Source organism: Netta rufina (genome assembly GCF_964035555.1).
Source record: "Netta rufina genome assembly, chromosome: 1".
NCBI classification, from domain to species: domain Eukaryota; kingdom Metazoa; phylum Chordata; class Aves; order Anseriformes; family Anatidae; genus Netta; species Netta rufina.
In genome coordinates, this window is record NC_140123.1 from 125696743 (window position 1) to 125724723 (window position 27981).

At 41.5% G+C, this 27981-nt stretch overlaps 1 protein-coding gene across 1 annotated transcript in view; it reads right to left on the minus strand.

The window, feature by feature from the left end:
- The window catches only part of EPHB6 (EPH receptor B6), a gene marked incomplete at both ends in the record, with an annotated part of 56829 nt that extends 30773 nt beyond the window's left edge, over positions 1 to 26056 (minus strand). The window contains 3 exons of the mRNA XM_084292171.1: positions 15232 to 15928; positions 16615 to 16679; positions 25963 to 26056. Coding sequence (XP_084148297.1) covers positions 15232 to 15928; positions 16615 to 16679; positions 25963 to 26056 — 856 coding nt within the window. The remainder of the gene's footprint in view (positions 1 to 15231; positions 15929 to 16614; positions 16680 to 25962) is intronic.
- Positions 26057 to 27981: the final 1925 nt, after the last annotated feature.

Sequence of the window (27981 nt, forward strand, 5' to 3'; positions counted from 1 at the left end):
TATATAAATAGACACAGAATTTTTACATGCTATGGACTAACTAGCTCTGGTGAATGTTCTTTCATGGATTGACATTTGTTTAGTTAGTTTCACAGTAAAACACATTTCCAGGGAAGGGGAAGCTTTCAGATAGATCCCAAGTGAATGTTTGATTTCAGAAGACACATGGTAATGCTGCTTTCTCCTTTCAAGAGAAGAACCGTCCTAGTGATTGCCATAAGGAGAAGAATCCAAAGGATCATGAATAGCAAAAAACCATATATTTCAAAGAGAACTGTGTAAAAGAACATTGTGTGCAGATGTTAACATGAAGTTAGGATATCTTACTGAATATTTTGAAATGGAACACCACACCAGAAGCTGAAGAATTAATCCATCTGGTAATTACTTACTATGACAAAGGAAAGCAGACTTCCACCTCCTATACCAATTATTTGGAAATTATTTCTAACACATACGTGTTGAGTGGCCCTTTAAGCATCTTCCTTAACAAATAAACAAATTCAGAAAAAACTAAGTAGCTTGCTTATCTGTCCTTCTCATTTGTGTCCAATTCCCTTTGCTTTGGGTTCTCCAAGTCTGTTTGGGAATTTCTGATGTATACTTTAGGCCTGTGGGGATGCAAACCTTAACAAAGCTGAAAAGGTTTCAGACACATTCTGGACATAACAGCCAATAAACAATATCTATGGAGTCCTGTTCGCTTTAAGACTCATATTACTTCACCTTCTCTGTTGGAAGTCTTCTGGCTGCAGAGTAACGTCCATGTGTATTGTGACAGAAAGTTAAGTCCTGGAACAGTCAGACCATAACAGGGACTTCAATAATGCTGAATGATAGCACTGGGATAGGAGGACACTGAATCTTCCCAACACATTGAAAATGACAACATTCCGTGTGTAATACATTGCCATATAGAATGAAAGGGAGAAGAGATTGCAATTTTGCATACGATGGTAAGTCTGCTCAGCCCTGCTGAGGCCACACCTGGAGTACTGTGTCCAGTTCTGAGCTCCTCAGAGCAAAAGAGGCATAGAACTACTGGAGTGAGCTCAAAGGAAGGCTGCTAAGGTGATTAGAGGACAGGAGCATCTGTCGTACGAGGACATGCTGAAAGAACTGGGCTAATTTAGCCTGGAAAAGAGAAGACTGAGGGGAGACCTCAGCAATGTATACAAATATTTGGGGGGGAGGGTGTTGAGAGGATGGAGCCAGTCTCTTTTCAGCTGTGCCCAGCTACAAGATGAGAGGCAAGGGGCACAAACTGAAGCACAGGAGGTTCTGGCTCAATATGAGGGGGCACTGCTTTACTGTGAGGGTGACAGAGCACTGGGACAGGTTGCCCAGAGAGGTTGTGGAGTCTTCTTCTCTGGAGCTATTCAAAACCTGCCTGGATGCCATCTTGCGCAACGTGCTCTAGGTGATCCTGCTCTGCTGGGGGGATTGGACTTTATGGTCTTCAGAGGTCCCTCCCAACCTTGGCCATTCTGTGATTCTGTGAAAAGAGCAAGTGCCTTTGCCTTCAGACCTTTATCCAGCAGAAAGTCAAATTATTTTCATACAGAAAGTTCTGTCCCTATGCTCCTATGAGAAAAAATACAAAGGAAATAAGATTTTTCCACTTTATGAAGCGTATCCCCTTCATTTGTTCGTTCGTTCGTTCATTCATTCATTCATTCATTCAGTTTAAGACTCTGCTAACAGTCACAGATGTAGAATATAATTTTCACATTTCTTGGCAAGTACATCTATACTGACACTATGAGCATTACCAATGGGCGGTTCTCATCCAACATTTATGAATAAATGGTAAATAAAAATTTACCATTTTATTGGGTCTTCTGTATTTATTTCAAACTTGAGAATGCTAAACTGAACATGATTTTTTTTTTTCTTACAAGTAATTCTCATCCATATTTTCTTGCAACAAACTGCTTGCGCAGGGGGGTTAGATATGATGACCTCCAGAGGCCTTTTCTAAGCTCAGCCATTCCATGATTCTGTGATTTCTCTTGAACACAGGCAAATTAAAATGTCTGGTCAGATCACTCTGGTCCCGGCTGCCCCACTGTCAGAGTTTTCACCGCATATACATGATTGTCAGAGGATGGGGAACAGTGAAAGGGAAAATTCTTGCCACTAGGAAACATCTCATTTTAGATGTTCAGAAGGAAAATGGGAATAGGATTGACAGGACCCCTCTGAGGGAGGAATCTGAAAAAATACGTTCAAACAAGATAAACAAAAAAGCGTAAAAAAAATCAGTAGGGAAGAGACTCACATGGTCAGTTCAACCCATATAACAGAAATGGCAGCTGGAGAGCTATTAAGAGTAGTACAGAACAACTTTGGAGGAGAGATCTCTCTGAAGTGGTTATATTGTCTGGTGAAACAAATTAATCACTACACTGCTCTACATGAACCTATGATCCTATGATCTCACGCTGGTCTTTCCAGGAGAGAGGGCAGATACTGAGAAAGGATCATGCTCTGAAAACCTCTTTTGTGTCCCCAGGGATTTCTACTGTCTACAGTCAAGAACGAAACAAAACAAACAAACCCCAAAGAAAATGAAATCATATAGCATACTTGAAGCTAAGTTGATTTCTAAAGATTAAACATGATTCACATTTCCCCTGCATTCCTAATGCAAAGATAATTAGGGGAAAAAAATCAAAACAAAACAAAAAAAAAAAACAACAAGCAAACTATGACCTAAAATTTCTAGTTACTTACATTTTGGCCAATATGGCAGAGACTAACTTGTCTCCATGGTCTCCATGTAGGTAAAGAACAGCCTCCCATGGTCAGGGCCTACAGCTGTCACACACCTGCTTCCATCTGAACTCAGACCCCTGCCTCTGTACCCAATCAGGGAGATAGTTAAGTTTGTGGGCATCTTCATCCCTTTCCAAAATTGCCTAAGATATGCTGTCTCACTTCATTCAGCTCACAGATAGCAACAACAGTCATTCCCATGGTATGTAGCATTTCCTGGCACTGCCTCAGTCCAGTCACTCTATAAATAAGATATAAAAGTTTCAGGGGAAGCGAAGGGAAGGGAAGGGAAGGGAAGGGAAGGGAAGGGAAGGGAAGGGAAGGGAAGGGAAGGGAAGGGAAGGGAAGGGAAGGGAAGGGAAGGGAAGGGAAGGGAAGGGAAGGGAAGGGAAGGGAAGGGAAGGGAAGGGAAGGGAAGGGAAGGGAAGGGAAGGGAAGGGAAGGGAAGGGAAGGGAAGGGAAGGGAAGGGAAGGGAAGGGAAGGGAAGGGAAGGGAAGGGAAGGGAAGGGAAGGGAAGGGAAGGGAAGGGAAGGGAAGGGGAATTCCTGGCAATCTAAATAGGTAAAAGACACCTTTTTTTAGTCCAGCAGTTATAGTGAGCCTAGGGCTGTCTTTCCACAGTGTTCGGCTCTATTTTGTTTCTGCAGGATTGCCTTCTTCACACCATGAGATTTTTCACTTTTCATGCACCTTACACTCCCCCCTTAATTGCAGATCATGACATCACATTCATTTCCTGCGGTCCTACAATCTCTGCAGATAACTACTGTGCTCACTGGAGGCAGTCATAATGAATACCCAAGTTGAAAAGAACCCACCATCACTAAGACTGACATGCATTGCTTTAATGAACATCACCTTCTTAGGACCATCCCAAAGAAAGCCTGAACAAGAGCAGCTTCTCCCGAAACACCTCCACTGTGTGCCTGTGGAAAAACTTCACAAAAAACACAGGCCTTGTCACTGTGCCATCCCAAAGGCACCAGTACTTTCCAGGAAAACAGAGATTTAGTACTAATTGATTGACAGTGTCTAATGTAAGGACAGAGGGTAGCAGAGCTAGAACCTCAAGGGATAGAAAAAGCTGTCACTTCCCATTAAGTCAAGGCTACTATGAAAGGTGAAGGCAGAGTTTGGACTATGCAAGAGCTTTTCTCTCAGTTTGTCTCAGCTATTTTTCACATCTTGGCACTGTGTCAGAATGCCACAACAGTTTAGTTGGTCACAGCTTGTCTCAGAGATGCTGACCCAATTTCCCTCAGCTCCACCCTGGAGCACTCTCTTCTGCTTTGTCTGCATTAGCCTGAGTGCTCCATGGGGAAATGTTCCACCTGGGAGGCTGGAGAAGCAGTTTCTGACAGACTTCTAACATCAAAACAGCAGAGAAAAGCTCTGGGATCATGGGGTATGTGTAGGAGGGGATAGAACAAGAACCAAAGAAGACGAGAGAAGAAAAGGCATAAAGAAAAGCTGACTTGGACAATAAGAGCTGACAGTAAAGCTTCTGAGAGCATAAAAAAAATACAGCAAGGAGAAGGACCAAGGACAGAAAGAAACCTCAACTGAGCTATATGTACCCCCAATACAATTTTTTAGGGCACGGGATAGACGTTAGGGTAACACTTTGACTTTTTGCACCCAGACCTGATTTGGAAATGAGATGAGATTTAAGAGAACATTTAGAAGAGCATAAAATCACTCTCCTTTTGACTGAGGCAGTCAAACAAGAGTTCTGTGGAGATCTTTTCTCTACTCCTTAGGAGAAAATCTCCATTCTCCTTAGGAGAAAGTCTCCATTTTAAAATGTGTCAGTTTTTTTGACTGTTCTAAAGCAAAACAGACATGTCTGGGAAAGACTGTCTTTGACTTTGATAGAGGATTTGTCCAGGTACTAGATTAGCAAAGCTTTTTGGACCATGAGAGGAGAGAAAGTCAATATACAAAAGTAAAGAAAAAGGCTAAAGGGTCATGCATCCAGGGTGTTGTTGCTGGCCCAGAAAACAAGATATACAGGAAAAGCTGCCCAACTTTTTCACACACATACATAATTCCCACAGCCACCTTTTCAGAACTGACATAGCAAAAGACGTTTGTGTTGCAGAGTAAGGTAAAGTCAAAGAAACATTATTGCATGGGATTTACCAGTTTTAATCAGATCATTCTCTCTAAGTTGCCAATTTGCTTCTTGTTTCTGCCATACTATGAAAGAGAGCACAACAGTATTACAAGACAACCCCTTGGGGAGGTCAGGTGAAAGGAACTCTTCTAAGGCCAGAAGGGATCTATTGGCTTTGATACTGTCAATAATCTGAAAATATTTGTCATTTAAATTGCACTTGTAGGACTGAATGAAAGAAGACAGGCCCCTAGAGTTATGGGAATATCTAGCAGAGATGCAGTTTTTAGGATTGCATTGAAATTACTGTATCTGGTTTTGGATCCCTCAATGTTGTTGAAAAACTGGAGCAAGCTCAGCAAAGGGCCACTGAAATAGCTACACAGCTGGAGTACTTGCCCTGTGAAGGACCTGGAGAACATGAAATCCAGAAGTAGGCTTCCAAAATCTACAAAGACCTTATTAGAAAGATAGAGCCAGGTTCTTCACATCCGTGCACAGTAGAAAGATGAGAGACAACAGGCACAAATTGAAACACAAAATGTTCTGACTAGATATAAGGAAGTCTTTACTACCATGAGGACCATCAAGCACTAGGAAAATTTACTTGGAGAGGTTATGCAGTTTCTATTCCTGGAGATTTTCAAGACCATATTGAAAAAATGCTCTTGAGCAACCTGTCTGACCTTTTTTTTGAGCCTGTTTTGAGCAAGAGGTTGGAAAAGAGATATACATTTGTACCTGCCCAGATGCTACTTTCTTCTCTAATCACTTGGAATATTTACACAAACATTTTATGTCTGTCCTGTTACTTCAGTTTAAAACAGCGTTAGTGAGCCTTAGGACATGGTTTTGTTATCCGAAGGTTTGTTCCCAATACACCTGTCCAACAGGCACTGCGAGTTGGAATCTACATGAAAGTCTATTAAATAATGAATTCTGCAGAATCAGGTGCTTGGCGATCTTTTGCAAAGAAAGCACATTTCTTACTTGAAGTGCCAATATTTATACACACCTAACTTGTGAAATCATCTCTCTAGCTACTTCTGATTGGTTGTTTTAGTTCACCTAACTTATCTCTGTTGAGCATGTGTGTTACAGAGGACCGGAGGGGCGAACACCAAATCCCATATTTCCATACATTTCCATTTTGGTGGGTGTGGTTTTAAATATACTGATGACCTTTAATGAGCAAAAGGTCAGTCTGTAATCTTCAGCTGCTTTCTTAATTCTTGTTTTCTTGCTTTCATCCCTCATCTGCTTTGCTTTTGCTAGCTCAAGACTACTAGTCTCCCTGTTTTCTTCAAGGTCTTGTTTTCTTCAGCTCAGGACTACAGTTTCACATTGCTAACTTATCTAATAATGACTAATCCTTGAAAAATCAGACCCTCACCCCTTTACTTGCATTGGATCTATTTTGATTGTGTGGTTTCAAAGTAAGTCAATTCACCTGTCTGATCTGTTGGTAAAGCAGTCTAACAGATAAACAGAGGAAAAGAAAAAACATTATTTGGCAATTGTCTATGCTGTCACCCTCTGAGGTTGTGCAGTCACTAGATTCTGAGAGAAGGGGTGATGGGAAGCCCTAAAGATAAGCAAAGTGTCAGCATGGAATGGACATTCAGAAGATTATAACACCATAATAATCACAGAAAATCATTACATATTTTTAGGGTTTAGACATATAAACTGTGTTTTACACTAGTATGTCATCAAATCAATGATACACTGTGTGTGCTTGGCTACTATCAGTAAATATAAACTATTTTGCAGTACACTGAATTAAAGCGTAATATGCCTATTAATAATAAAAGCTAGGCATCTTTAAAAACATGAACAATATAATAGATTTTAGATTTTGTTTTTTAATTTTCACTAATAGTAACCTCATGTCAGTAAGACAAATGCCAAGGACCAAAAGAACACTCAAAAACATTGTGTTTTTTGTTTTTGTTTTTGTTTTTTGCAAGTAAACAAAGGGACAGCCAACTGCCTCTTATGACAGTACACAAAGTATCTTAGAAAAAAAAAAGCACAAATAAGCAGGTTTCCCAAGAAGCTCAGAATTCAATCAAGACACAAAGAGAAGAGTAACAAGATTAAAAAAGAACAGTGGAAAAAAAGTATGGTCAAGAATACACATATCAGAAAGACGATTCCTTTCAGTTTATTTAGAAACAGTTCACGAGTTCAAACTTACTTTTAACAGCATAGAATAATTAGATTTCAGGAGAGATTTACATTAGGAATTATCTGTTTCTACAGCAAGAATGAATACTAGATGTGAGAATATGAAAAATGAACAGAGCATCAAATCTGGCACTGGAGCCAAACTTGGAGGAATAAATGAATATAGGAGTATTTGAGGCATAGTATAATAATAGCCCCCTAGGTTGATCTAGAGATTTATAGTTTCTACAGCTGGTTAGGTGGGGAACAGACAGTGGGAAGTGAAAGAAACATAAGGAGAGAAGGGTGTGGGTTGTTTTGGTTTTGCCTTATTAAAAAAAGGGGAAAATAAAATCAACTGAGATAAAACAGATTAAGTGACTGAGAACTGTTTCCTAATGAACTGCTGGGATGAACTAGTTATACATTGTGAAGACCATTAGGGAATGGACTGTGTGAAGCAAAAAAGGTGAAATGAAAGGAAAACTTGGGCTGGGAAAGAAGGGAATATGAGTACAGAGCAATCATTGGACAGAAGGAAAATCACATGAAAAGAACCAAAATGTGTGCATGTAGCAGAATAAACTTCAGAAGCTGAAGAAAGAAGCAATAAAGAAAAATAATATATAAATACATAATCTAGCACAAGATGCCAAGCAGTATTACCAAACATGAGTTTACTTCAATGAAGTTTTCTCACTCAGGAGAGACTAAGAGCACTGGGTTTGTTAATTTCAAAGAAGAAAAGGCTGCTGGGGGAATGCTACTGCTGGGGGAATCTTACTGCTGGCATTAGCCACCTAATGTGAGTATATAAAGACAGTGTAGGTGATACCAGTCAATAGCTAACTCTGTTTTGTATGAAAGAGATAAAATACGTTCTTTGAGGAAAGGGAAAGATGACCCAGGCCTTGGAGATGTCTAAAGGATGATTAACTGAGGAACTGCTAATCAGGAAGACTATTATCACAGAATCACAGAATTTTCTAGGTTGGAAAAGACCTCAAGATCACCGAGTCCAACCTCTGACCTAACACTAACAAGTTCTCCACTAAACCATATCGCTAAGTTTAACATCTAAACGTCTTTTAAAGACCTCCAGGGATGGTGACTCCACCACTTCCCTGGGCAGCCCACTCCAATGCCTCACAACCCTCTCAGTAAAGAAGTTCTTCCTAATATCCAACCTAAAACACCCCTGGCTCAACTTTAGCCCATTCCCCCTCATCCTGTCACCAGGCACATGGGAGAACAGACCAACCCCCACCTCACTACAGCCTCCTTTAAGGTACCTGTAGAGAGCGATAAGGTCGCCCCTGAGCCTCCTTTTCTCCAGGCTGAACAAACCCAGTTCCCTCAGCCGCTCCTTGTAGGACTTGTTCTCCAGACCCCTCACCAGCTTCGTCACCCTTCTCTGGACTCTTTTGAGCACCTCGATGTCCTTCTTGTAGCCAGGGGCCCAAAACTGAACACAGTACTCGAGGTGCGGCCTCACCAGAGCCGAGTACAGGAGGACAATCACTTCCCTAGACCTGCTGTCCACAACTGCTTCTTATGCAAGCCAGGATGCCGTTGGCCTTCTTGGCCACCTGAGCACACTGCTGGCTCATATTCAGCCGACTATCAACCAATACTCAATAGGACATGATGCCACAGACACAAGTTGCAATAATCTCTTATTACATCTTATTACAATCTCCTGCTATATAGGAAAAAGAAATTTCACCATGTCACAAAACATTGGGAACAGTTGCTAAAGGATGTTGTGGAATCTTCATCTTTAGGAGTAATGACAACTAGACTAGAATAGACCTTGAGTGACCTAACACACTTTGGTCCTGCTGTGAGAGTGGGGTCTGAGCAGAGGATTTCCACAGGTCCCTGCAACCTAAATTATTCTTTGGTTTTGTAGAAAGCATCTTTTAAGTGACTAAGATTTGAAAAAGGTTTATTGTATATATTTTATACTAGCAGCACATGCATATTTATTAGCAGATTATTGAAGTTTATGCTTTAACATAAATCTTAACATTTATTTAGGATCCCATATTTACAAAAAAATAAAAATAAAAATTAACCAAGCTGGTAAGGAAGGACATCTTTTCATAACACATAAAATAATCATTCAATATTCTTCCCATACCAGCCCTCAAACAACTCTGCACAGTTATTTGCTCCTCCAACTATCAGTAATACAGTTGTGATTCCTTCTGCAATCAGAAGGGTCTGCATGTGGTCACAAGAGACTGTCAATTTTATCCTCTCCAGCTGACTTCTTCATATACTCCTGCATCCTATGAAAGAAGAGCCTATAGCTAATACAGAAGCCAGGCAGAACTATTTCTTCCCTAATACTTCTAGAAACATACAGGGAAAGAAGAGAGGAGATAACTGTGTGTGGTGGGTTAATCTTGGCAAACAGACAAATGCTCACCCAGCCACTCCCCTTCTTCAGCAAGACATGGGGAGAAATAGGATGTGAATGCTTATGAATTGAGGTAAGACAGAGAATTGCTTACTGATTACAATCACAGGCAAAACTGACTTGGCTTGGGGAAAATTAATTTATAGCTGATTAAAAGAAATTTGGGTAGTGAGAAAAAAGAAAAAGAAAAAAAAAAAAGAAAAAGAAAACAAACAAACAAACAAAAAACCACCAAACCAAACCAAACCAAACCAAACCAAACCAAACCAAACCAAAACACATTAAAATGACACCTTTCCACTCCCAAGCTTAACTTAACTCCCTCACTCTTCTACCCCACGTAAGCAGCACAGAGGAGAATGGAGGGTGTGCAGTCAGTGCATAGCAGTTTCTCTCTGCAGCTTCTTTCCTCGCACACTTTTTCCCTGCCCCAGCATGGACTCTCCACAGGCTGCAGTTCTGTGAAAAAATACCTATCTGCTCCATCACGGAGTCTTCCAAAGGCTGCAGTGTGGGTATCTGCTCTGGCATGGATTCCTCCACAGGCTGCAGAGAGTATCTGCTATGGTGCCTGGACTACCTATCTCCTCTTCCTCCTTCTCTGACCTTGGTGTTCCCTCTGCTATTTCTCTCTTTCTAGTCCCTCCTCCTCTCTCTGTCTGATGTTTTCTGACCTTAAATATTGTTTGCCCAGAAGTGCCATACATATCTGATCAGCTCAGCTCTGTCCTGCAGTTGGGCATTGCAGAACCAACTGGAAACAGTTGTCTGGCATGGGAAATCCCCTAGCCTTTTCCAACAGAAGATACCCCTTCAGTCTCTACCACGACTAAAACCTTGCCACAAAAAGTCCCATACATTATGATACCCAACAAGGATATTTAGATCTCATGATCTACATAGCTCCCTCCGCCACATCCCTTTCAAAATATGGTTCAACCTGTGTTCCTTCCTGTACTCCAACAATCTTTCCCTCAGACATCAAAACTGGATAAAGGGATAAAAGTCGATCCCCTGAGCTACAGAAACAGCAAGTGGATAGTCGGTTGGTAATTACAGATGTAGGGGTACACACATAGCAATAGCACATTTTCAGTGATACGGGGCAGACATCATATTGGATACTACTATGGGACAGGAAAAAACAAACAAACAAACAAACAAAAAACAGACATAGAGCTTGATTGACAGAACTGCACTGGAATTAATTTGTATTTTGGACATGAAAAGGAAAAAAAGAGAAATTTCATATTATTAAACTAATAGTTTTATTTCACTGACCTCAAGCTCACTTTACTTCTTTTAAAAGTGTCAGCTTAGCACTTTTATCAAGTAGTCATTTCTCTTTTTTCCCCACATTCTCATTTTTGAAATATTTTAAAAAAAATGTTTTAGTTGTGAATTCTGAGCACTATTTGCAAAAGCATCTGGTAACTTAAACACCACATGACTTTTAGCTAAAAGCCCTGGATAAGCAGTGGGTACTGAATACCAAGAAATGTATCACATTGTAAACAGGTTTGTGAGGATGGAATTCAGGAACAACCATTTTCATTAATGAATCTGTCAATTTGAAAGAAGCCAATCAATCCAGAATTTTGGGAACCAGTAACCTAGGATGGCCCAATCACCTAGAACTTTCCATACTAGGCCCTCTGTATGGAAAAGCCCTTAGAGTTGCAGGAAACCCTGCAAGGCAAGGCACCCTGTTTATATACACCTACAGGAAGAAAATAAACTAGGATTCGAACCTTCATTTTCCTTCTGTAAACTGCCATTCCTTTCTCTGGCTGTTGAGCATGAGAAGAAGTTTACTTTGATACAGTAAAAAGTGAATCCCCAACACACACTATATCCTGTATCACCTGGAGGGTTAACTGCTCATGGATGTTATTTCACTTTTCTGATTAGCTGGATAAATTTGCCATATAGTAAGAACCAACAGACAGTCTTATTAAACGAAAGAAAGAATATCTTAAGTCATGGTAGGGGTCAGGAGAGACAAAGTTATCTTGGAAAGGTAGCAGGAGAGACAAAGATATCTACTTTGAATGCTTCTTGTCAGATTCTTTGTACTAAATAAAGAGGTAACAGCTGGTCCAGAAAGGACTCCGCAGGCTTCCATATGGTGAGGAGGAGGGAAATGCCCACACACTCCTCTACTACAGCATAAGAGAACTTGCTTCGCCTTTCTATCCTATAGTTCACTCTCTAGTCTTGATAAAAAGAGGTCTATGCAGGATGTTTAGTAGAGATCTGCTCTTAGGCTACTGCTTTTGCTATGTATTTCATAAAGAACACTAAATATATCCCAGTGTCCTTTTGTTCACAGGAAGAACTGAATATACACAGAGAAGTACTGGAAAGGACTCTGTGCAAAGATAATAAGCAAGCAAGAGTACAAAGTACACTAGCAGAACGTGGCTCCATTCAGACAAGACAGCAACGTATTTTTAGCAGAAGAGGAGATGAGGAATGGCTGTCAAGCCAGAAAATTTTGCGAAAACCATGAGGAGAAAAATTATCTTCTTACATTCAAGTTGACTAGTTGGTTCTTTTTTCTAATTTTTGCCTGTTCTAAGCTGAGGAAATGACTAATGGGTGTAGCGTTCTGTAGTTTGATAGACTGTCATTATTTCAGTTGTAATCCTTAAAATATTTGTTCATTCTTACATATGTTCAGCTCCTGCAATAACAGGCTGCAGAGGAGTATCAGCATTCATTGAAGACTAGAAAAAATGGAACCTTCAAGAATATAGAAAAAAAAATCCTCATTTTTATTTGGCAAGCCTAATTTCAATATTTTTGGAGTACTTATGACTACTGTCTGATACTGAATTATTGACAGGCAGTTTACCTGGATTTTGGAATAGTCACACTACTGATAAAGACAACAGTGCTAGAGCCATATAGAGATGCTATATGACTGGCTGAGCTTTCTGTCACAGGAGCAGCGCTGTATGAATGTAGTGACGTTTCTTTCAGGATGAGCAAAATCAAAAGGCACACATTTTAATTGTTCTCATAGAATAAACAATAAAAAGTACTAACCAACTTCCTTTCATAAGTGTCCAACATTCATTTCATAAGTGTCTAGCACAATTAGCTGTGTTTTAATAATGTTATTTTGCATAATCCCAATCACTTAATGAAACAGGAATTAGGTAACACACTGACAACCATTAACTACCTACTGCATTTGAACTCAGTGTTAACCAAAATGTTTGTACTCTCAATGTCCTAGACGAACTCTTGAATAAGTTACAATCCAACATTAAAATCGTGTCTGCAGCTGAAGCTGGGTTCCACATTAGATATAATTTTTAGAATACTAACTGTGGTGCAGCAACATTTTACATTATTAAGAACCCGAATATCAAAAATAAGGAAGCTCCACAATAACATTATACAAAAAATTATATAAGTAACATAAGCAGCATTTTGGTTTAATAGATTGTCTTAAGGTTGAGATGGGAAGACATTCATGACAATCATGACTTTCAGATTCATGTCGTGGTTTTGGCTGGGATAGAGTCAATTGTCTTTGTAGGAACTCATACCATGCTGTGTTTTGGATTTTTGATGAAAAGTGGTGATAACACACTGATGTTCTTAGTTGTTGCAGATCAGTGCTTACACAGAGACAAGGACTTTTCTGAATCTTATGCTGCCCTGACAGCTAGGAGACTGGAGGTGTGCAAGAAGTTGGAAGGGACACAGCCAGGACAGCTGACCCAAACTGAATAGAGATATTCCTTACCATATGACATCAAGCTCAACAATAAAAGCTGGAGTAAAGAAGGAGGAGGAGTGGTAATGGTGTTTGGAGTAATGGCATTTTTCTTCCCAATAAACCATTATGCATGATGAGCCCTGCCTTCCTGGGCATGGCTGAACACCTGCCTGCCAATGGGAAGTGGCAAATGAATTCCTTCTTTTGTTTTGTTTGCATGCATGGCTTTTGCTTTACCTAGTCAACTACCTTTATCTCAATCTACAAATTCTTGCACTTCTACCTTTCTGTTTATCTCCCCCAGCCCACCTGGAGACAGTGCATGAGTGGTTGTGTGGTACTTAGCTGCCTGCCAGGGTAAAAACACAACAGTCCTTTTTGATGCCCAATGTAGAACTCAAAGGTTCCGAGATGATGACAGGTTTGATTACAGTATGCAAGAGCAAATTTTAGATATTACAGCTGTTTATCTTCTAATTGGCAGGTTCCTATAATTGCCACAGAGCTTGCTTGCTGTATGTTAGAGTCTAGTGTTTGTTAGTGGTTGCTTTTGCTTCTTTCACATGCTCTACTCCTTATTATCTTGTTTTCTGTACTTGGGAGCATTTTGATAAGAACTGTGGACATGTGCCTGGGCTAGCAGATGACCAGGGCATCACTGCTGTTCCTATGCTCCTGTACTGAACAGGCTGGAACTCCAGACTGAACATGAGTCAGATGGATCTGTGGATGAATCCACATGGGAGCACACACATCCCAAAGCATCTCTGGCCACAGATAAGTCCACTCTGGAGCAAAGTACACTTTGAAGCATCTGTGGCCACAGAGAAATCTGTGCCACAGCAGGTACACCTTACAGTGTCTCTGTCCATGGAGAAGGCCATGCCAGAATACTTCGGAGTGCCTGTGGCCGTGGATAATACCACAACACAGCAGGTATCTGTCTGAAGGGACCTCTGGTCTAAAGGGACAAGCAGTGGAGATTGTGATGGATATACCTTTACATTTTTGTAACCCATGATCTGAGTTACATGTTATAAGGAGTCCTATAGAAGGAAACACTCAAAACAATGGAGGACAAGCCTTACAAGACAGTACAAGTACAGCAGTGACCCAACCTGAGCTGGCTTTGGCATCCAGTAACTTCACACAACACACCATCTCTCCTGTCCCAGAGTGACCATCATAACAGTCAAGGAGTAAAAGATCTCAGTGGACGTTTTATTAACATTTTACGGACATTCCATATGTGGTGATTAATGAGGATGTATTGGGAAGTGTGTGACCTGAGCATGACACAGGTGGTATGGAATTAAATGTCATGACAGTTTGGCAAGACTTTGGCCAAATACCTTTATTGGGTGATAGGCAATTTATTTTACTTCCTCCTACAAGTATTTCACACAAAGTAGCATTGGCCTCAAGACAGAAAGCACATTAGAAGTCTAATGATAATACCATTATCACTGTTCCTTACTGAATCAGACTCACAGACCCCTGCTACATGCTCCCTGTTCCATGACCAGGTTGCTGCTATTTCCCCTTTCCTTTCTGACCACTATTTTCAGTAGCACTAGCAAGAGGGCCCAAGCTAGTTAAGATGCTAGAGTGTATTAGATCTGGTGTCAGCTCTGCTCCATGTGGCATCTCTCCTTCAATACTGTTACACATCGGTAAAGAAGTGGAACTACATTTTAGTTGGTTAGTTACAACTTCTCATTTTTCAGACAGAACCCAATAGGCAGCTTGAACAAAGGTCTGAATGGAGTTTCCAGACATGTTCTTAGCACCAACAAGTGGTCCCTCCAATACTAGTCTGAGAAACTGGAAGCATAAAGAGAAGAGACTGCTAGTAAACACTTTCTTAGACATTATTGATGAGAATTATCTCATCTCATAGCTCTGTGAACTTCCAAATATGCAAACAAACTCCCAGGCAAATGCCAAATATGCAAACACAGGACCAACAAAGTGACCAACAAAGTGGGGTAGAAAAAAAAGCCTCTCACCTTGGCAGGCTCGTTCATCATCAACAGGTTGGTAGCCAGCCTTGCAGGTGCATCGTCCAATGGCCACCATCCACTCCCCTTCTCCATTGCAGTGCAATCGAACACCTGAAGACCCAGTTGTGTTTGTCTCTTCAGCATTTGCTACACATTTCCCTGGTGACTCCACCAGTGAGGTTCTTTCCCCTCCAGCAAAAGTTTCAGGGAAAGAGGCAAATCCTTTCACTACAGCTGGGCACTTATAGAAAAAGACCTGGACTGCCACCAGGGACATGCAGGCTCCTGAGTCCTGGAAGGCCAGGTAAAAGCCATGCTTAGTGAGTGGCCCAAAGCTGCGTACTTTAATATTCATCTTTACCACCTTCCCAGTGCTGTCCACCTGGGAAAAGCTTTCATCAGCTGCAATAGTATCCACCTTGGTCCAGGGGCCTTCACGCCATTCTGGCAGTTCCTGAGAGGCAATGTCGGCATCTGACTGGTGGTAATAGAGTGTGAAAGTCTCCTTGCAAGAAGAGGCCACAGTGCGCATGCTGGCACAGTCCCTCACTGAAAAACGGAGGCGGACATGGACTCGGTGAGCTCCACGTCGTTCTATGAAACGAGTACGCAACCAGTTATTCTGACCTGGTTCACCCACATTACAGACTTCAAAGGTTCGGATCGGGCGCTTCTTGTCATCCAGGACACTTACTTCATCCCACTATAATGGATGTATGGAAGAGAAAAAGAAGAAGAAATAGTATAAAAAATAGGGATTCAGTGTTCAACTGTGCCAGAAACACAGGATGGGCTTTCTTCCCTTCCTTTTTTTCTTTCTTTGTTATGTTTATGACAAGATTTGAGCCTGCTGCTGTCATGTGCAGCACAGCACTACAGACAGAACAAAGTATTACCTTGTAAAGAGAAGCTTCTAAAGCCTGTAAGAAAGAACTGTGGCAAGACATAACTCATACAAAACTCATACAGCACTGAGTATCTTTAAGTCACAAAGTCACACCTTTCCACACTACTTCCCTATCTCTTATATCCACAGACATGCACAACACAAGTAAGACAGAGGAACAAGAGACCACTTTTTGAAGAAAACATTAAAGCAGAAGTCCCTCCTACACAACTCCACCACAGTTAGTCTGTGTAGAGGGTTGGCTAGAGATCTTATAAATATTTTTGAAGGAGGGGGTAAGGAAGAAGGTAAGGAAGAGGCAATAGTATTATATCAACTATCCTCTTCTCTTCTGGTTCTGAGCAACAGACTATGTTCAAATTGTTCTTATGTCCAAAAATATAAACCAAGCCTCATTGGCTCCAGTCTCCTTTTCTTTATCAACTGCATGCACATCATCCCAGCAGAGGTAAGGTCAAGGAATGGACAAGAGAAATGCTTACCCCATCAGAAGGGTGAGTGGTCCAGCCAATCTCTGAGGTTTCTCCAGTTGTATCCAGAAGTATTTCTGTTTATATTTAAAAAGATTAAATAAAAAAGTACTTTGTGCTCTTCTGAGTCAGGCAAAAATCTTATCTGTCCCTCACAAGATTGTCTTTGAAAAAAAAACAAAAACAAAAAAACAACTTTTGTAGAGGGCTTCCACACACCCAGAATATACATTCATATTTTGAGATTAAATACAATAGGCTACATCTATACTAGGAAACTAAGCAAGACCAAGACAGAGGCGCAGGGAATATGATCGTGCTTATGCCATCATTAGTAAGTTGTTCTGAAATATTCTTGCCAGACAAAACCTCTCCCAGGCAAAGTTTAAGTATACTCACAGCACTAAACAATTATCATAATGAGCAGTAATGGTGAGGGCACCCTGACATCAGGCCATTGACTACAACTCCAGCAAATTCCTTATCCACCTAGTGGTCCATCCATCAAGTCATGTCTCTCCAATTTAGAGACAAGGATGTTGTGTAGTACAGTGTCAAATGCTTTGCACAAGTCCAGGTAGATGATATCAGTTGCTCTTACTTTATCCATGAACACTGCAACCCCATTGCAGAAGGCCACCAAACTGTCAAGCAAAATTTTCCCTTAGAGAAGCTATGGTGGCTGTCACCAATCACCTCTTTGTTTTCCATATGCTTTGACAAAATTTCCCAGCACATCTGCTCCACGATCTTGCCAGACACAGAGGTGAGACTGGCTGGCCTGTAGTTCCCCAGATTTTCATTTTTTTCCCTTTTTAAAAATGGGAATTATGTTTCCCCTTTTCCAGTCTGTGAGAACTTTACCAAAATGCCACAACTTCTCAAATATGAAGAATAGTGGCTTAGCAACTCCATCCACCAGCTCTCTCAAGATCCTTGGATGCATTCATCAGGTCCTATTCTACCACACACTTCCCTGAAGAAGACAAAGTATGCTCTCCTGAAGTCCAGTTCAGCGAGCTTGCTGGGCACCCTCCTTGCTGCCCTAAGGATCTTGAAGCCTACCACTTCATGGTCACTGCAGCCAAGGCTGTCTTGAACTTCACATTCCTCACAAGCCCCTCCTTGTTGGTGAGAATGAGGTCCAGAATAATAGCACCTCTCCTCCTTGGCTCCTTTATCACCTGGAGAAGGAAGTTATCATCAACATATTCCAGGAATGTCCTGGATTGCTTATGCCCTGCTTTATTGTCCCTCCAACAAACATCATGGTTGCTGAAGTCTTCCATGAGGACCAGGGTTTGTCAATGTGAGGCTGCTCCTATTTGTATAGAGGGACTCATCTGATTGGTCATCCTGGTTGAGTGACTTGTTAGAGACCCCCACCAAAATATCACTTGTCCCTGTCCTCCCTTTAATCCTGACCCATAAGCTCTTGTTCACCTTCTCATCCATCCTTCGGCGCAGCTCCATGCACTCCAGCTGCTCACTGACATAGAGGGTGACACCCCCTCCTCATCTCCCCTGCCTGTCCTTCCTGAAGAACCTGTATCCTTCTATTCCAACACTCCATTCCAACACTTAGAGCCATCCCACCATGTCTCTGTGATACCAGTAAGATCATAGTCTTGCAGGCATGTATATGTCTGTAACTCCTCATTTATTCCCTGTGTTATGTGCCTTTGCATAGAGGCATTTGAGTTGGGCCCCTGATGAAGCTGACTTACTGGTTGGGGTGGCTGAAATTCCTTCATGATGCTCTTTGGGTGCTCTCCTGCTGATCTGTGATCCTTCTCTAGGCTCTGGGCATCTATTGTTGGCACTAGCATCAAACTGGTAGGAGTTGGATGGATTGAGGTTATCCTCCTCTAGCAACTTTAGTTTAAAGCCCTCTTCGTCAGCTTGACAAGCCTGTGACTGAAGATCTTTTCCCCTCCTGTTGCAGATAGACACCATCATCCCCAAGTAGATGAGGTTTCTCAAAGTGAGTCCCATGGTCTGAGTAGATAAACCTGTGGCTGTGGTACCAGCAGCCCTGTAACTGTTTTGATTTGCCAGATTTGACTGGCTCTCTCAAATCCCCTTCTTTTCACCAGGAGGATTGATGAAAAAATACCTGTGCTCCAGAGTCCTTTACCGCTGCCACCAGTGCTCTGTTATCCCTCTTGGTACTTATCAGATTTCTGGTTGTTATCACTGGTGCCCATGTGAAACAACAACAGCTGTATCGGGGCTGTATGAGGTTTGGTAGTCTCTCAGTGACATTCCTTTTAAAAGCCTGTGAAGCAACACACCTCTCTAGAGAATGCATCAGGTTGGCAAATGGGTGCCTCTGTACCTCTCAGAAAAGAGTGACTTACTGCTATCACCCTTTGTCTTTTCTTAGTTGCTTTGGTTGTTATTCAGGAGCAGATTGGGCTGGCTTAGTCAGCTCCAGCATTTCTCCTTATGTGACAGGTCTTTCCTCATCAGTCTGCAGACTGGTGAAGCGGTTCTGCAACGGCACACCTTGCTTCAGGGGAAGTCTCTTCCTCCTGCTGCTCCTTGCTATTGCAAGCTTCAATTTTTCTGTGTTTTTGGCCCTACTCCCTTCAGTGTGTGCCGGTGGGGGAGTTTTTGGCTCTTTGGCCGTGGGCTGTGGGTCCACTGTAGACTGTGTTCAATCTAACTCCATCTCAGCCTTCCTAATGTTATGCAGTCTTCTCACTGCCTCCTGCAGTTCAGCCACCTACTGCAGGAGGTCCTCCACCTGGGCACACCTTCTGCATGCAGGTCTGCTCCCTGTCCCTGCCCCAGGAAAAAGGTCTAAGCACTCACTGCAGTCTGAGCACAGCAGACTCTTGCTTCAGCAGCTCTGTCTGGGTAAAGGCTTTGGCCACTGCTGTGGTAGATTGTGCAGATGCTCCAGACAGAGAGCTGCAGTCTTTGCTCTCCAACAAAGTCCACCACTGTACTTTGAAAGTCTGGTAGGATGAGTGCCCTTGACCAGTGCAGATTTGCTATAAAACAGTTCCAGTCGCTGGGTTATGTGTACTCCAAGTACCCCACTTAGCCAGTGGAACAGCCCTTCTTTGAAAGGGAAGAAAACATCAGAAAGGGCAGAGTAAACCCATCCTAAGGTAAACATGATCAAGTGGTCATGGTTAATCAGGCCTCAGGTTTCATCATGGGCCAGAACTTATGTTTCCTATATTCCTACATGAGATCTTATATTTCTTAGGCTTTCCTGAGGAGCAGCTGCAGTTCCCAACTTCAAAAGCAGTGCAAAACATCCCAGACAAATTGCCAGAAATAGGAAGACCAGTTGCCAGTGGTGTTCCCCAGGGTTCGGTGTTGGGGCCAATCCTCTTTAATATCTTTATTGATTATGGCCTCCAACTAGACTTTGCACTCCTGATCACCATGCTCTGGGAACAGCTAGCTGTTCAGCCAGTTTTCAGTCTACCTCACTGTCATCCCATAGAGCCCATATGCTCACAGCTTGTCTATGAGGATCACATAGGAGACAGTCCAGGAAGACAACAACCATGACTTCCCTCATCTACCAGGCCAGTCTTTTCATTGCAGAAACTTGTTGGTCAAGCATGATTTCCTCTTGCTGAAGCCATGCTGACTACTCCAGATGACTTTCTTCTCCTTCATTAGCCTGGAAATGGCTTCCAGAATTAGCAGCTCCATTGCCTTCCTCAGGATCAAAGTGAGGCTGGCCAACCTGAAGTCCTTCTTCTTGCCCTTCTTGAACACAGGAGCGACATTTGCTTTCTTCCAGTCTTTGAGCACTTCTCCCAGTTACCATGATTGATCAAATATTACTGAGAGCGGCCTTGCAATGACATCTGCTATGTCCCTCAGCACTCATAGGTACATCCCATCAGAGCCAATAGACTTCTGAAGGTCCAGTTTGCCTAAGTACTCCCTGATCTGATTCTCCTACACCAAGGGTACGTCTTTCTTGCTCCAGCCTTTCCCCAGGCTCTTTGGGACTCCTGAAGGCTGGTCTTGCTGGTAAAGACTGAGTCAAAGAATGCATTCAGTACATCAGCTTTTTCCACATCCTCTGTTACCAGATCCCCCATCTCATTCACCCACATATTTCCTAGTCTTCATTTTGTCACCAATGTACTTACAGAAGCTTTTCATATTGTCTTTGGTGTCCCTGACCAGATTCAATTCCATTTGGGCTTTAGCTTTTTTAACTTAATTCCTTGGACAATGTCTCTGTATTCCTTCCACTCCACCTTTCTTCCATCCTCTACAGGCTTTCTAATTGTGTTAGACTTTCTCCAAGAGCTCCTTGTTCATCCATACAGGCTTTTTTGCCTGACTTCCTATTCATTGGGAAGGAGTACCCTTGAGCTTGGAGGAGGTGATCCTTAAATATTAACCAAATTTCTTGGGCCCCTCTTCTCTCCATGGCATTATCCAACTGGACTCTTCAAAGAATATCCTTGAAGAGTGTGGTAGTTTTACTCAGCTCGGAAGCTGAGCTCCACTACAAATGCTCTCTCACTCCCCCTGCTCAAAGGGACAGAGGGAAAAAGTACAATGGAAGGGGCTCAAGGGTTGAGATAAAGACAGGGAGATCACTCAACAATTATTGTCAAGGCCAAAACAGACTCAGCACAGGGAGATTAATGCAATTTATTAACTATTACTAACAAGCTAGAGCACTGAGAAACTAAAAACAAACTAAAAACACTTTCCCCCCACGCACCTTCTTCTACCTCCACCCCACAAGTGGCGAAGGGGAACAGAGCAGAAAACAGGGCCTGTGGTCAGTCTATGACGCTTCGTAACTGCCGCTCCTTCACAGTCACTCTCTTCCCCTGCTCCAGCGTGGGGTCCCTCCCACGAGATGCTGTTCTTCCCAAACTGATCTGTACTGGGTTTGTGTGGCAAGGTTTTGGTAGTGGGGGGCTGAAGGGGTGGCCTCTGTGAGAAGAATCCAGGAGCTGCCCCATGCTAGATAACAGCTAGTTTCAGCTGGCTCCAGAGGAACCTGCTGCTGGCCAGAGCTAAGCCAAGAAGTGATGTTTGTGCCTCTGTGAGAGCAGATTTAAGAAAGGGAAAAAAACTGCTGGGGAACAGCAGCTGGGAGAGTAAGGAGTGTGAAACAGTCCTGCAGACACCAAGGTCAGTGCAGCAGGAGGGCAGGAGGTGCTGCAGGTGCTGCAGCTGAAGTTCCCCTGTGGCCTGTGGAAAGGTCCCTGGTGGAGCTGGCTGTCCCCCTGCAGCCCATGGGTCCCACATGGAGCAGATCTCCACACTGCAGCCTGTGGAGGAGCCCCCGGTGGAGCAGGTGGATGTGGCCTGGAGGAGGCTGCGGCCCATGGAGAGCCCCCGCAGGAGCAGGCCCTAGGCCGGAGCTGCAGCCCATGGAGAGGAGCCCATGCAGGAGCAGGGAGCCTGGGATGTGCTGCTGCCCGTGGGGTCCCGTGCTGGAGCAGTTTGCTCCCAAGAGATGGACACCGTGGTATGCATCGATAATGGAGCAGTTCTTGAAGAACTGTTCGGTGCTGCCTTATCTAACATGGGGTAGCTTCTGGACTCTTCTCACAGAGTCCACCCCTGCAGCCCCCTGCTACCAAAACCTTGCCACATAAATTCAACACACCTTTATGTACAAAGCAAGGATCTGGTCATCAAACATAAAAGAAGGCTTTGGAAGCATGAATCTAAATGAGAAAGCAAATATGAGCTTGTGTCTACTAACTTTAGAAATATTCTGATAGGTTGTTCTGAAAGTCTGAAGTTCAGCTCAAGACTTTCAGATTTGCAGAACTGCCATTACTTATCACTAATTTGAATCTGCAACACTCCAGTCATGGGAGCCATCCACCACTTCTCCGATTCCAATAAGGTCATAGCCCTGCAACTGTGCACACATCTCTAACTCATAATTTATTCTATATACTGTATGCCTTGGTACACAGGCACTTAAGAGAGGCACCCCAATGTGTTGCATTCTTTAAAAGGGTCTGAGGGATTTCTGCAAAATGTTCCTTATAGGAACTTTCTTGCCTAAAAGCAAGTGCTGGAGGTGACCCCACATAAGACTTATTTTGTTGATTTTGTGATTCCTTCCCTGTCATACCACTGCATGTCCTTTGTTCACTGCCTCACAGGGCTGCTGGTTGCTCTCTCCCTCACATGTGATTCCTTGTTTAAAGCCTTCCTTTTGAGATCAGCCATCCTTTTTTTCAGAAAATATCTTTGCTCAGTTTAGTGAGGTTGATCCTGTCTCTGCCAAGCATTTCTTACTCCAAAGATTACCTTTGAGGAAAAAAAAAAAGTTTTCCTTCACTTCATGTCAAGTCATTTTGAGCAATCTAAACTATTTTCAATAAACCAAGTTATCAACCAGTTAGTAGAAAATGTAGGGGAAAAATTAAATAAGAATACCTGATCTCACAACTTTTTGTGGCCATATTCCCTTCTGCTAAGGAGGTACACTAATGTGAAAAGTTGTTAGCAAAGCAACACAATTAACCTCTCTCTGTCTTGAACTTCCAGAAAACATTTAGAAAGACTGTCCAGCCATTCCACAGGCTGGACCATTTGCTGTAAAACAGACATAGTCATTCATATGCAGAACACACCATTCTTTTTGCACATATTTAATGAGTTCTGCAAAATGAGCTACACTTGTGTTTATAGCTGTACGCATTTATAACTCTGTTGAAACAAAAGTAACATTCCACAGAAAATTTAACTCTGTCTTAGTAAGAGCTATTTAATTAGAAAGTTTTGACTTGCTCTCCTACATTTTGACTGTAGCCCATCAGGCGTTCTGAAATTCTATGCTACCCTACCTTTTATGATTAATAAAGTTAACTTGCCAAAAATCTTACATGACAAACTGTAAACAATAATAACATACATACATAGCTACTGACAGAAATATAATTTCTGTGCATTTTTAGTTAAGGATTTTTCAAAAACAAGGAAAAAATCTTTTTATCATCCAGTGTGTAGCTTAAAAATAATGCTTCCCAAATTAAAACCTCAAAAACTTTTGAAGTGCTATAAACATTGGTAAACACAATCTTAATGAGAACCATTGTGCAATCTTGTTTCCTTTTAAAAAGTTGAAACAATAAGTTTACAAATGCCTTCTGTTTCCAAAACAGTTTTGCCTTATGCTTCCCATGCAGATTGTTCTGTACTCTAAAAATCATGTCTGGAAAATTTTGGACAGACGCTATATTCTATAACTGTATCAAATGAATTCAGCCTGATAATTCCTTTTTATGCATTAAAAAAACCACACCACCACCAAGAATAAAATCATTCTAAATTGCATATAAGAACTTCTTCTGAGGAGTCTTAAAGTTCCATTAGGTCTTGTAAAAGGGTACTGCCTTCATTATATTTCAAAAGCATTTTGCCTAAAAAGTGTTTGCTCTCTTTAGGATGTATAGAAAAACAGTGTGAATAATTTGGCTATTTTTCTATTTCACTCTCCAGCTTCTCCTTTTATTTCTTAACCATTTATATCAAGGTTTTAACGATATTGTTTTTCCACTGATAGAAAATTTTAAACATTTAGTTTGAAACAAAAATGCCTGATAAAAACTTGAAGAAAAATTATCTTAATTGATTTTACCTACTCAGTCAATCCTCTTCTGCTAGTGATGAGTCATATTTTAGTTATGATTTAAAACTTTTATTTTTCTTTTTTTTCCTTTTTTTTTTTTTTTGGTAAGGTTTCTTAAAGACAAAAGGGGCTTTTTCAACTTAAACCTCTAATCTGAAGTTTCAGGTTTCTACTATATATAATCATGAGTTAACAAAATGGCCATGGCTCTTTTTCCTTTCTTATGGATAACTGCAGCAAAACTTTTTACATGTCACTCATCACTTACTGTCCTTTCCCTAATGTATAATAATTCTTTGTGTTTTGACCAAAACAAAATTACTTACATCTGTGATACTAATTAGCTTTGGGAAGTAATCCTAGTTCTAAATAACACTGTCACAACACAAGGTCCTGTCTCCCCTGACTGCACTGAGTTGCATTTCAGCTCCTGAGCAGCTGTACTTCTCCATAGGCAGAATTTTACTGTCTTATTCTGATAAAAACATTTAAATCATGTGATCTGCGTGGTTGTATCAAAGAGCATTTTCAAAATTCTTTCATGACTAGAAACTTTCAGGGGAGATCACTGAATTCTGAAAATGTTTCTACAGGCGTCACTGAATTACTTCATATTTGGGGAAGAAGGACATTTTCCCCACCTTCTCTATCTCATTTACACAAGGGAATAACAACTCTTAAAGTACTTAATTTAAATATCATTAATGAACGGTTTCAGAGACTTAGGTATTAGTGTACAATGTTACATCAATTATTTTCCCTCTGAACTTCCCTCACTCAATTCCACTATGCTCTTCTCCCCTCCTGTTAAGTGAAAGAATGCTTTCCTCTTCACTATTAAATAGAAAAATCATTTTTTTTTTCTTTCCATTCTTCACTCACTTTTTCTTGCATCTCCCACAGTTCTTTTTTTCCCTCGCTCCAGGTCTTTCCTGTCCTGTCTCCCTTTGATTCCCCTTCTCTCCTCTCCTTTTTCAGAGGCTTTCATGTATGCGAGATGAACATTCAGCACAATGCAGTGCAGTTCAGTGAACAAGTGTAGCTGCAAGGATATTTCTTTGAACAAACAAGAGGATGGTTTACAATACCTCTGCCCTTCTCCAAATCACTCTCATAGCTGCCATCTCATCTCCTGTCCTCATTATCCTCCCTCCTATCACCTGTTCTTTCTTATCCTCTTTTCTTGGCCTTTCTTCTCCCCTTCCTGTCTTTACTCTATCATCTCATCACTGCTCTGTCTCCTTGCCTCCTCCTCTGCTGGCTCAATCCAAACTGCCTCTTCTTGTTAATGCAAAGTATTCTTTCCATGTCTATTACATAGGACAAGTTGTTCAGATGGTGGAGGCAAAAATTCCTGTAGCCCACTGGATGCTGCCTTGTAAGACAGCATAAACCTTTAGAGACTTTCTCAAAACAAACATGGTGCAAAAACGTTAACACAGGAATCAAATACATACAAAGCATAAACAAGCTTATTCATGGGACACGAAGTTTAGTATTTGAGAATGTCACTCCTGAAACAGACAGTAGAAGTATCCATTAACGGGACTAGTTCTTCATATGAGGTGTTGTTGCCTGTTACACTAGAAACAATATTAGTATCTTTTATATCTCAGGAGACAGTGTAACCATCAAAAAACACAAAGGTATTTGCTTAATGCTTATCTTTACTGTGATAAGCATGCTGGAGAACACACTTTTATTTTTTTTTCCTCTGGAGAAAAGCCTGTTAAGTTCTTGCATTTCATAAAATCTACTCTTACCTTCCAGAGAGGTGACTAGATGAAAGAAGCAGACCATCCAGAGCCAACCCATTCCCAACACTCTTCTTGCATTGATGCCAGCATTAGAATCCATGAAGATTCTCTGTAGTTCCCACCATCTCTAATAGACACTCTTGAAATGTTCAGAGGTTGCTTGAAGTGTTTCAGTATCAAAGCATAGGCCTTCACACAGTAATGCTGGTTAAGGACAGAGAGAAGGTAGAAACAGAAATGAGGTCACAATAATATAGACCTGGCAGTTTTTATACACCTACTCATTTACTACTTCAGAGGTATAGGTGAAGAGAGTTGCAAAGACACAATATGTACCATGTTTCCATAGCATTCACTCCTCAGCCTTCAGTCCCAGTTGTTTTGTACACTGCTAGTGAACACAGATTCTGAGACATTCATGGCATCAGTGAGAGTGGGGTTCCCAGATCATTGTTAATTTCTCACACAGTATAGGCTGCTTTAAGTCCTGACCCTTTGCGTCTTTGGCAACATCCTTTGGAAGGTCTCTATTCCAATTCCCTTGCATTGTTTCCAAATTCTGTCTCATAATTACATTTCACTTTTGACAGTAGCCATGACAGGAGTTTTCACCATTTGTGACAATTCAAATCTGCACTGCTGACACACTTTGATGCTAAAAGTAACTACATTTCAGATGCAGACAATTGTCCATGTAAAGATTGTACTGCACCACACTAAAGAAGCTGGACAGTACTATTCCCACAAATGTGTTGCAGGTGAGGAAGCAAACACTGTGCTTTTTAAGGTCAAACAGGGAGTCTGCATTACTGCCAAAAAAATGAACAAAATTCCAAATTTATTATCTAAGGAAAAAAGCAAACAAAACAAACAAACAAACAAACAAACAAAAAAAAAAAAAAAAAAACACCACTACTAAGAACCTGACATCAAGGCATCAAGGCCATTGTCACAGTTTGGAAACAGCACAGAGCCTAATCCAGCACTACATTAAATCAACCCAATATAATAATTTTGCTAAGGAAGGTGTTTCTGGCCTCATCTGCCCAGTTCTTGTACCACAAAAGAAACCTCATGGTACAATGTAGGTTACATGCAAAGAACAGTATGGTTTTTTTTCTTTATGTGCTCTTTGTGCAGAGCACTGAAAACACTTCAGGGAGACACTGAAGCATGGCTAAGGAGGAAAAAAAATGTCTCAGGCAATATAGAGAAGAAATGGCTCAGTAACTTGGCTGAAATAGGGGACAGAAGAGCTGTAATTTAAAGGGACAGCCTCACTGCAATTATCTGAAAACCCAGAAAAGGGAAAATTGAGCAATTTTAGAGTAGCATAGAACAAGCAGCCTGGGAAGCATGAGATGAAGCAATGGAGTGGAATTTCATTTGCTTTGCTAAAGAGGGGCAGAAATTACTGGACAAAATGGGATAGTTCTGTCTTACACTGTCCCTGATGAGAAACTTAAAAAAATAAAATAAATAAACAAAAGACAGTAAAATGTGACTGAGGAAAAATGAAGATTAAAAAAAAAGAAGATAGCAGTAATACAGGAATCAGTTTAGGAAAGATGTAGACAGCACAGAAGAAAAACACCACACATGAAACTGAAAAGGAGAAAAATTCAGGTTGAACGATGAGCATACCCTTTCTTACAGAGAGAAGCATATAGCAGCATTCTCCAGGTAAAGGGCTGAAGACTATTGCTTGAGACAAGAAGGGATCTGGGGGTGCTAATCAACAGATGGTTCAACACAAGTCAGCAGTGTGCCCTGGCAGCCAAGAGAGCAAAACATTTTGTGTTGCCTTTAACATAGCATAGCTAGCCCGTCTACAACAGGCATCTGCTTTATTTAGTGCTGGTGCATCCTCACCTAGAACATTGTGTGCAGTTCTGAGCTCCACAATACAAAAAGGATATTAAGATACTTGAAAGCATCCAGAAGAGGTCAACAAAGCAGGTAAAAGGATTGGAAAGCATGTCCTATGAGGAGAAGCTGAGTGCACTTGAGTTGTCTAGTTTGGAT